The sequence below is a fragment of the Elephantulus edwardii genome, unplaced genomic scaffold (assembly GCF_000299155.1).
Source record: "Elephantulus edwardii isolate Elephantulus edwardi_28Jun2011 unplaced genomic scaffold, EleEdw1.0 scaffold00001, whole genome shotgun sequence".
Lineage (NCBI taxonomy): Eukaryota > Metazoa > Chordata > Mammalia > Macroscelidea > Macroscelididae > Elephantulus > Elephantulus edwardii.
In genome coordinates, this window is record NW_006399751.1 from 37253731 (window position 1) to 37265475 (window position 11745).

The 11745-nt window shown below is 39.0% G+C and overlaps 1 protein-coding gene across 1 annotated transcript in view; it reads left to right on the forward strand.

Moving 5' to 3' along the window:
- The window catches only part of CCDC141 (coiled-coil domain containing 141), a 258070-nt gene that overhangs the window by 52476 nt on the left and 193849 nt on the right, over positions 1-11745 (forward strand). Inside the window, exon 3 of the mRNA XM_006878954.1 lies at positions 9621-9812. Within this exon, the coding sequence (XP_006879016.1) occupies positions 9621-9812 (192 nt within the window). The remainder of the gene's footprint in view (positions 1-9620; positions 9813-11745) is intronic.

Sequence of the window (11745 nt, forward strand, 5' to 3'; positions counted from 1 at the left end):
GTAATAGAAATAATAATTGCTTTTATGACAGAACCCTGAATCCCAAACCTACTGGCGTTGATTACAACTTATTGCAGAGCTCTTGTTGTCTAGAGGATAAAAAAAAATTGTGCTGCTAATCCAAAGGCATGTGATTCAAATACACCAGATGCTCTGAGGGAGAAAGGTGTGCAGTCTCCTCCCATGCAATTCACAGCCTATGAAAACATGCTGGAGTGTCAGCTAGGGGTTGGTTCTGACTTGACAGCACACAACAACAAATTTCTAAGGTTATAAATCTTTATGGAATGTTATTGTTTTTGTGAGGTGCTGTCCAGTGGAGAATGACCCAAAGTGACCCTATGAACAACAGATCTGAACCCTGTCCTGTCCTGTGCCATCCTTACACTTTCTGACACACTACACCCTATCACAGCAGTCACTGTCAATCCACATGATTGAGGGTCTTTCTTTCCTTCACTGACCTTCTGCCTTTTTAAGCATGATGTCCCACTACAGGTAATAGCCCCTCCTAGCAACATGCCTGAAGTTTGTGAGGTGAAACTTTATCATCTTTGCCTCCAAGGAGTACTCTGGCTGCACTTTCTCCAAGACATATGTGTAGAGATCTCTGACTGTAGACTTTCCCAGTGCAATATATCTCTTGATTCCTGACTGCTGGTAGCTGATTGTTACTCCAAGAACGATGAAGTTGTTGACAGTTTGAATCTTTTCTCCATCTATCATGATGTTACCAATCAGTGATAAGAATTTTTGCTTTCTTGACTTTGAGATGCAATCTATATTAAGGTTATGCTTATTTAACTTCTGCAACAAGTGCTTCAAGTCCTTCTCACTTTCAGCAAGCAGAATTGTGTAATCTGCATAATGCAGGCTTTTAATGAGTCTTTCTCTGATCTTAATGCCACATTCCTCTTCATAGAGATCAGCTTCTCAAATAGTTTTCTCAGCATACAGATTGAGGAAGAGAGAGAATACGACCTTGATGCATTTCCCTCTTAATTTTAAACCATGTCATGTTCCCTTGCTCTGTTGACACAACAGCCTCTTGGTCTAGGTATGGGTTTTGCATCAGGACAATTAAGTGCTCTGGGATTTGCATTCTTCTCGATGTTAGCTGTAATTTGTTATTAGCCACACAGTCAAATACCTTTGCATAGTCAAAAAAGCATAAATAGATATTTTTCTGGTATTCTTTCTTTTCAGCCAGGATCCATCTGACGTCAGCAATGATATCCCTAAATGGCACAGCCTTTTCTAAATCCTGCTTGAAGTTCTGGCAGTTCCCTGTCTATGTACTGTTCTAGCCATTTTTGAATGATCTTCAGCAGTATTCTGCTTGTATGTGATAATAAGGATATTGTTCAATAGTTTCTACATTCTGTTGGAGCACTTTTCTTGGGAAAGGGAACAAATATGGATTTTTTTCTAATCCAGTGGCCAGACAGTAGTCTTCCAAATTTCGTCGCATAATCGGGTAAGCGTATCCAGGGCTGTATCTGTCAACTGAAACAAGTCAATTGGTACCCCATTGATTCATGAGGCCTTATTCTTTTGCCAATGCATTCAGTGCAGCTTCAACATCTTTCTTCATTTTCATTAGCTTCTGCTCCTATGGTGCTTCCTGAAATTTTCAGTGTCTGTTAGTTCTTTTTGGTACAGTGATTCTGTGTATTCCCTCTATCTTCTTTTGATGCTTCCTGGGTTATTCCACAAATTGCCCACAGCATCTTTTCAATATTGTTACTCAAAGCTTAATTTTTTTTCCAGTTCTTTCAGCTTGAAAAAAGCAGAGTGAGTTCTTCCCTTTTTATTCTCCAATTCTAGCCCTCTGCACATTCCGTTATAATACTTTGCTTTGTCTTCTCGAGCTGTACTTTGAAATCTTCTGTTCAAGTCTTACTTTGACATATTTTCTCTTTGTTTTGACTTCTTGACGCTCTGGTGCCATTTTCAGAGTCTCTTCTGACATCCATTTTAATTTTTTCTTTCTCCTCTGTCTTAATGACCTTTTACTCTCTCTTCATGGATAATATTCTTGATGTCATCCCACTATTCTTCTGGTCTTCAAGCATTGGTGTTCAATACTTCAAATATATTCTTAAAATTATTTTTAAATTCTTGTAGAATAAATTCAATATAATATTTTGGTTTTCTTTTTTTTACTTAAAAATTTTTCTTGGCCTTAATTTAAACTTGTATATGAGTAATTGATAGTCTAACCTAAAGCCCGTCCCTGGTCTAGTTTTGACTGTCACATCGTACAGAAAAGAACCGTAGATTTCTCCTATGAATTTGTAATACCAACCTTTCAGTTATCAGTTTAATAACATAATCAATCCCCTATGCTACCAGGGCTCCTACATGGATAATAAGGACCTGGCAAAATTCTACTTCTCCCTTTTTAAGTGTGCTTTCAGATACTGATTTAATTTTTTCCTTGTATTTTTTTTTATTGGCTCCATAGTCAACAGTCTTGGCACCAGCAGCCAGGAAATTAAAAGGCGCATTTCCATGGGAAAGTCTGCTGTTAGGGACCTCTCCAAAGTACTGAAGAGCAATGGTGTCTCTCTGGAGACTAAGGTGCATCTGATACAGGCCATGGTCTTCGCAATCACTTGTTATGCATCAGAGAGTTGGACAATGACCAAGGAGGATAGAAGGAGAATTGATGCCTTTGAGCTGTGGTGCTGGAGAAGAGTATTGAGAATACCATGGACTACTAAGAAAACAAACAGATTTGTCCTGGAAAGGGTTAAACCGGGTGGCTCCTTGGAGGCAAGGATTCTGAGGCTCCATCTAACATACTTTGGACATGTTGTGAGGAGAGACCGGTCCTTGGAGAGGGACATCATGCTTGGGAGGGTGGAGGGACAGCGCAGGAGAGGAAGGCCCTCTATGAGGTGGATTGATTCAGTGACTGGGATAATTGGGATGGGAGTGTCAGAGACGGTGCGATTGGCACAGGACAGAGCGGAGTTTAGGGCTGTTGTACATAGGGTCACTATGAGTCGCAGGCAACTCGACGGCACATAACAACAACAACAACAACATTTTTTTTTTATTGTTTTCACCTTTGGAGGCCACTTCTCTCTATTTAGACAAAATTGTTATCTTATGGCCAATAATACCCAAGATGTAAAGCTTGAAGTGATGGTAGTGAAGGTGAGAATAGTGCCAACCTGATTGGGAATGTTGAAAAATTCCATATTAGGAATCTCCTTCCATTGGTTGTTATCATGAGGTTTGGTTGCAAAAGATGTGGCAGTCTGTTCCCATAGAGACTTTCCAGCCTTGGAAGTGTATGTAGCAGTTCGTGGAGTTGCTAGGAGTGGAGATCAAACCCCAGGAGTGGGTTTGGCTTTTTCAGTTGGGGTGCATTGAATGCTGCCTCGTCTGTGATCCCATTACCCCAAGAGAATTTGGAAAAAACAATTTTCTTTAGATCATCAAAGCAGAATGTCTGCTGACTTTCTTGGAGAAAAATCCCAAATGCAATTTGCACCAAATTAAGCCCATAGGGTTCCACAAGAATGGTCTGGCGTTAGCTTTACAGTGAATGGAATATTTTGCAGTTTATACTAGAGGTCATGAGAGAGTCTCAAAGAAGTAAGTAGAAGAGCTGGAGGTGAAGACTTTTAGGTTACTCAGTCCTAAATCTTGCTCATCTCTGATTTATAAAGTGTTGCTGTACTGAGACAAAAAATAGCAGTAAGAGGGACTGCTTTATATATGTGTCTTAAGGCTACAAGACTGAGTTGTTTGAAAAATACTTTAAAAGACAACTTTTTTTTAGACATAGAAAGTTTATCTCCAGATTTGTCCCAATATTTCTTTGTCTAATATGAGAATCTCCACTGAAACATTAAGTATGTATCTACTTTGCCTAAAAATCATTTTCTTGTTTGTTATTTCTTGTATTACTACAGTCACATTATCAAGCTTCCTTAGTTTCAGTTTCAACAGTAATCTATGCTATGGGAATGGCCTACCTTAAAATTAAAATTCAAATCATATTTTTTTTCTCGTTATATATTCTTGGGCTAACACACATTATAAGTGAAAATTGAGGCCAATTTAATTCATTTTCATGATAAGAAGCATAAAATGAAAAGCATGCATAATACAAAATCAAACCTCCAGATAATCTGAAGCTTGTCATATGAGAAGGAAATGCTCAGATATTCTGCTCTCAAATTGGAAGGTAAGGCTGTGTAGATACTGGATCTAAACTTCCTGTCAACTTAGACAATTGGTTGTATAACTTCAACACCAAAGAGGGAACTCTGATGGCCTCAGTTATAGGGAGCTCTGAGGCTAACCCAAAGAACCTCCGTGCAGCTCTTCAGGAGGAAGATGAGTTCTCTTTTCCCATGAGATTTACAGCCTCAGAAACCAGATGAAAGGCCAGCTGTGAGTCAGATCAGACTTCACAATCATGAGTCAATGTCTTTTTTTAGCTTATTTGCTTTGATTTGAGAATAGGTAAACCAGGTGGGTAAGCGACTCATGATGGATTGGTTAGTTTTGCCATACCAGTAGGTTTAAACTGAGGTTTAGCATCAGAAGAAGAGAACCTTATTATCTGTGAATGCACCTTCAAGGGCAGAGAAGCCTGCAGAGCACCGACAGCCATAGTGGTGAACAAACGACTGACATGAGACAAAGCTGAGTTGGGATTGATGTCCACAGCTGCAGCCCAGATCTTGCCCATGCTTGTGGAATGACTTGGAAAAGAGGCAGGAGTAAAAAGCTTAGTGACACTGACCTAAGCCTTGAGACTGAAGGTCAAAGGGCCTGAAAGCATACTCGAGAAACTATCTTGACTGAGGAATTGTATCAGCTTCCCAAATACACAGCATAAACTTGACTATGGTTCTGTGAAGTCTGTGTAGCTATTGCCATGGATTTTCCTTCTGAAAATACCCTGTGGGCCAGTTCTGAGTTGATGGGACTCAACAACAACAACAACAACAGTAGAGAAGTAAAACTGGTGTTGGAGTTAGAAATAGGTATGGGATCTTGGAGTCAATGTTTGACCTTACTGAAACTAATTTTGTATTGTGGATGTTAAATGCTGATGTGCTTGGCCAAAGAAACTAGTGAATAATGAGTTGGATCCTATGTACTGAGATTGTCAAATGTTGATTGTTGACTATTGGCTGCTAGTTGTTGGATGTGACTGTCAGTTGTCAGTTGTTGGTTCAGCTGGGTCAAGTTAGGTGCAGTGTCCCAAGTGAACAAATGTTGAGCTTTGCAGAATCATTCCTGTGTATATAATCACTCTACATAAAGGGCTATAAACCACATCTGTAGGAAAATGAAGGGTGAAGACTTGGATAATGCCTTCTAATAGAGTGGGCCTTGTATCGCACTCTAATCATATATCTTTAATGCTTAATAACTAATTATTCATTGAATGAGATTTTAAGGGTAGTAAAAGAGGCTAGAATCACAAAATGGAAGACTACGGAAATGTCTTGGAGAAAGTGTAGCCAGAGTGCTTCTTGGAAGAAAGGGTGATGAAGCTTCATCTCACATCCTTTGGGAATGTTGTTGGGAGGGACTATTTCTTGGAAAGAGATATCATGGTTGTAAAAGTGGAAGATTAGAAAAGGGTAGGAAGACTCTCAACCAGATGGACTGACACGGTAACTGCAGCAATGGGCTCATGTCAGAATTGATGAGGATGGTGCAGGACAGGATGAGGTATAGCTCTGTTGTTTATGGGCGTCGCCATGAGTTGTACTTGACTCCATGACTCTTAACAACAACAACAGCAATAATGGATGTAAGGGCCATATTGATTCATTATACCACAGGGTAGCATCAAGTTCAGTTGGGCTAATATAGATCACATAAATAATGTTGTATATCCTACTTTTATAGGTGAAACTATTGGTATACTTTCATTCTAAAAAGAAGAGGAGAACAATTAACATATGTCTGTGAATATTTATTCCAAATAGCTGATAGGACACATAATCCTCAGCCTCTGTGTCCCTGAGACCAGCTGCCATTGTTTACTGTTCTGAAAGAGATTAAAAGGAGATGCTAGACATATTTAACCTCTTGCACTCTTCTTGAAGAAAAGAACAAAATTGATGTCAGAAGAGACTCTGAGTATTGCACGAGGAAGTCGAGAAGCCAAAGCACAGGGAAGAATTCAAGATATTAAGGAGCTGAACAGAATATTTCAAAAGGCAGCGCAAGAAGACAAAGTAAAGTATTACAATGAAATGTGCAAGGAGCCGAAGTCAGAAAATCAGAAGGACTGAATTCCCTCAGCATTTCTTAAGCTGAAGGAACTGAAGAATAAATTCAAACCTTGAATAGCAATACTTAAGGATGCTTTGGGCAGAATATTAAACGATCCAGGAAGTACTAAAAGAAGATGGAAAGAGTATACAGTCATTGTACAAAAAGGAATTGGCAGACACAGAAGAATTTCAAGAAACAACATATGAGCAAGAGCCTATGGTGATGAAGAAAGAAGTTCAAGCTGCTTTGAAAGAAATGGCAAAAAATAAGGCCCCAGGAATAAATGGTATACCAATTGACATATTTCAACCAACAAATGCTGCCCTAAATGTGCTCATCAATTTGTGCCAAGACTGGAAGAGATCTATATTTGTTCCCTTTCCAAAGAAGGGTGACCCAACAGAGTGTGGAAATTATAGAACAATATCATTATTATCACATGCAAGCAAGATTGTGCTGAAGATTATCCAAAAATGACTGGAAGAGCACATTAACAGAGAACTGCCAGAAGTGCAGGCTAGGTTTTGAAGGGGTCGTGATACTAGGGATATTGTAGCTAATGTTAGATGGATCTTGGCTGATAGACATATTTCATTAATTATGCAAAGGAGTTTGACTGGATCACAACAAACTGTGACTAACTCAAGAATGGGAGTCCCAGAACACTTGATCATGCTAATGTGAAACCTATACTTGGACCAAGAGGCAGTCATCAGAACAGAGCAAGGAAACACTACATGGTTCAAAATTGGGAAGGGTATATGTCAGGGATATGCCCTATCTCCATACCTTTTCAAGCTATGTGCAGAACAGATTATCTGGGAGCCTGGGCTCTATGAGGAGAAATGTGGCATCAGGATTCAGGGAAGATTCATCAACAATCCGCATTATGCAGATGACACAATCCTGATTGCTGAAACAGAGTAGGGCCTGAAGCACTTGCTGCAGAAGGTCAAGGACTGCAGTCCTCAATATGGATTGAAGCTCAATATCAAGAAAACAAAGATTCTCACGCCTAGGCCAATTGGCAGCATCATGATAGATGGTGAAGAGATTGAGATTGTTAATAGCTTTAGTTTGGTTGGCTCCATAATCAACACTCTTGGCACCAGCAGTCAGGAAATGAAAAGATGAACTGCATTGGGAAAGTCTGCTGTTAGAGATCTCTCCAAAGTACTGATGAGCAACAATGTCACTCTAGAGACTAAGGTGCTCTTGATACAGGCCATGGTCTTTGCAATCACTTGTTATGTGTTAAAGAGCTGGACAATGACTAGGGATGATAGAAGGAGAATTGATGCCTTTGAACGACAGTGTTGAAAAAGAGTATTGAATAAACCATGACTGCTAAGAGAGCGAACAGGTTCATCCCATAGAGGGTTAAACCAGGTTGGTCCTTGGAGGCAAGAATTCTGAGGCTTCATCTGACATACTTTGGACGTGTTGCAAGGAGGTCCTTAGAGAGGTTCTTAGAGAGGGACATCATACTTGGGTGGGTGGATGCACAGTGCAGGAGAGGAAGGCACTTTATGTGATGGATTGATTCCATGACTGGGACAATGTGGTAGGTGTGTCAGAGACAATGAGATTGCCACAGGATAGAGCAGGGTTTAGGGCTGTTGTACATAGGCTGTTGTACAACTATGAATTGTAGGTGACTCAATGGCACATAACAACAACAACAGATATATTTGAAGAAAATTGAGCCCACCAGCTCCTTCTCTGGAGAACGATATATGGTCTCCTCTCATCATTGTTGTTATATGTGCCATCCAGTGGCAACCAACCCAAAGCTGACTTCTCTAGCAGATTTTTCCAAGGCAGTAAATCACATGAGTTGATGGCCTAACTTTCTCCTGCAGAGAATCTGGTGAGTTTGAACCATATACCTTTGCCTTGGCAGTACAATTCCTAACCATTAAGCCACCAGATCTCAGTTAAGATCTTTAGCCTCATTAAGTTGTTTTTATGTGCCATTTAGTCAGCCACCACTCATAGCGACCCTATGCACAATAGCTCTGAACCCTGGGCCAATATACCGGGCCAATATCATTCTCTCTGACACACCTATCCTCATTACCTCAGTGACTACATCAGTCCATCTCGTCTGGGCCTCAGAAATTTGTTGGGTCTTCAAAAGAGTCAGAATTAACTCAATGGCAATAAGAAAGCTGAGAAGGTAGGAAGGGATAGGAAAGGAGGAAAAATAGAAAGGGTAAACACAGGGAGCAAAGGAGAATGCTATTAAATTGATGGATTGTAATCAGTCTCATAAAACAAAATCTCTAAAAGTTGTTGAATGGGAACACTCAATTTGCTCTGCTAATTCTCAGTCAAATATTAAAAGAAAGAAAAACTTAAAAATACCACACAATTAGAATACTCAAACAAGATCAGTCTATACTTTTCTTGTTTTGCTATCTTGATAGATTTTGGTATCAAAATTATTTTTTTTATTAACTGGAAATGTTTCTATTTCTAGATTAATTTTATACTTTAATACCTTGCAAACATAAATTAGCTGAACTTTGCTGCATTTTATTACTTAGTATAACTTTTTCCTTTCAATTGGAAAAAAATTAACTTACAATTTTTTGTGTTAACTCTTGTTTGCTCTTATTTCTGTTATTATATTTTACATCCTCCTGGCATACGTGCTTTTATTGTTGTCGTTTTCTTGTTTTATTTTGCTTATCCTATTTTTAGTTCTTTTTCTCATGATATTTTGGAATTCATGCCTACTATTTTTAGTGAATGACTTAAAAATTTTTGTGCTTATATCATTCTGTCAACTTGAAAAAATAAATTGAATCTGCGGGATCTTCCTTCTGCTCTCACATGAAACAATCATGTAAGCACAAGCTCCCCTTCATTGTCCAAAGTTTGTTTAAACAAACTATATTTAACATTTGAATATGTCTTTTTGATAATTTATTCCTAACATTTACATAGCAATTCACAAATATGTTAGGAATTAATAGCTATTATTTAGAATAAAGAGTAAGCTTTCTTAGGCTCTTTTGTTCTTGTTCATTCTATTCTGAATGTGTTTTAATTTTGGAAACATGATTTCAACAATACACTATACCCATAAGAGTGTAGATATACAGGTTTAGTACAAATCTGCAATTATTTAACAATGTTTAAATGTGATGGCCTTTAGCTTGACTATACTCCCCAGTTTGCCACATTACTGTTACTCCTTCTTTCTTCTTTGAGTCTGTATCATTATGTGTGACCTATGTCCTTAGATCTTCCCAGACCATATGTCATTTTCAATCTAAGTGTTTAATATGTGATCCTCAGTTTTTACAGTGAACTAGATTCCATTTTATGCCTTTTTTCTCTCCTCAATTTAGGCCTTAGAAGATCGAGTATGGGAACTCTTACAGGAAGCAGACAAGACAGCTGAAGAGAACGAGGATCAGAGGCAGGTCTATGATGCCATGGCCAGCACCCTGGGTGAAGCGTGGGCGGCCCTGGTCTCCATGCTTGAAAGAAGACGGGAGCTCCTTAGGGTGACCTCTGAATTTTTTGAAAATGCCTTGGAGGTTTGTGTCAAAAAGAATTTCTCCCTTCTTCACATCAGTGCAAATATTATCCTTCATGAAAATATTTTGTTTCCACTAACAGACATCACAATTGGGACTACATAAAGATACAATAACCAACACAGATACTATATATATATACTTTTTATTGTCAAAATGTAAAATTTTGATTCTATAAAAGTAGACCTTTCAAAGAAAACTAAGTACAATTAATTAAAGGTTAAGTAATATATTAAGTGAAAACAGAAACTCTTACCTGGAAGCCATAATGATTTTCCTCTTTAGAAGGCAATTGTGTAACCACTATATCAATTAGTTCAGACAATGGCCTCAAGTATGTCAGAGTTGATGAGAGTGGCACTGGATAGGGTCACTGGGAGTCATCAATTGATGGAATCTAACAACACGGGATTATTGGGGAGCTCTGGTGGCATGTTTCATGAACAACTGACTCAATTAATTTAATATTCAGAACCCACTCATAGGTGACCCTCCTCTGGGTTTGCAGACATTGTAACTCACACATGTAGAAAATGCCCATTTTTCTCTTGTGGATGTGCTAGTGGATTTGAACTTCCAGAGAAGCACTGTCTTTGGATTAGTAGCCTAAGCCAATCTTTAGATTGCACCATCTCTTATTGTTGGTTTTGGGTGCCATCAAATCAACTACAACTCACAGAAAGCCTATGAACAACAGTTCTGAATCTTTCCCTATCCAATACCAACCTCCGGATCCCTGATATGCTTGAGCTTACTGTTACAGTCGCTGAGTCAATCCATCTTGTTGGGGATCTTCCTGTAGTTCTCATACCCTCCTCCTTTCCCCCAGGATGTCTTTTTCCAAAGAATTTCCCCTTCTGACAACATGCCCCAAGTTTTCACCATTCTTGCCTCTAAAGAGGCAATCTTGGTTGCATTTTCTCCAAGACAGACTTAGAGTTTGTTCTTTTTGGCAGTTCACTGGATATTCAGTTCTCTTCACCAACACCACAGTTCAGAGATATTGGTTCTTCTGTAATCTTTATCCATTGTCCAACTTTCAGATGCACAGGAAGCTATTTAAAACATGGATTGAATCATGCGTGTCTTAGTCTTTAAATGGACATCCTTGCTTTTTAGCACTTTGAAGAAGACCTCAGCAGGTTTCCCCAGTGCAACATCACATCTTTTCATTTCTTGACTGCTGTTACTCTGGGTGTTATTTATGGTTCCAAATAAAATGAAATAATGAAATAATCACCTATTGTTGTTGTTTAGTGTTGCTGAGTATGACTCATAGCCACCCTATGAGCATCCAGTCTGAACCCTACCCAATCCTATGCCATCACCTCTGACACACTCAAGCCTGTTGCTGAAGCCACCGTGTCAGTCCATCTCATTAGGCGTCTTCCTCTCCTTCACTAATCTCCATCTTCCCAAGCATAATGTCCCTTTCTAAGGAATCACCTCACCTAGCTATAAGTCCAAAGTGTGAAAGATGAAATTGTGTCATCTTTGCCTCCAAAGAGCACTCTGGCTGCAATTTTTCCAAGATGTATCTGCTTTTGGTTGCTTTATATTTTTTTCCCCTGCCAGTCTATGGGATATCGAACACTCTTCTCCAGCACCACAACTCAAAAGCTTCAATTATTCTTGTGTCATGTTTATTCACTCTTCAGTTCTCTGGTGTTGGCAGGAGATTAAAAAAAACACGGCCTGAATCAGGCACACTTCAGTCTTCAGACTGATGTCATTGCTCTTCAGAGAGTTCTTTGACAGTGGACTTGCCCAATGCAATTTATCTCTTGATTTCCTGACTGTGTGTACTAAAGATGTTGATTGTTGATGGAAGCAAGATGAAATTGTTGATAACTTCAAATCTTTCTCCATCTATCATAATGATGACTGTTGCTCTGTGGTGAGGAACTTTGTTTTCTTGATGTTAAATGTAATC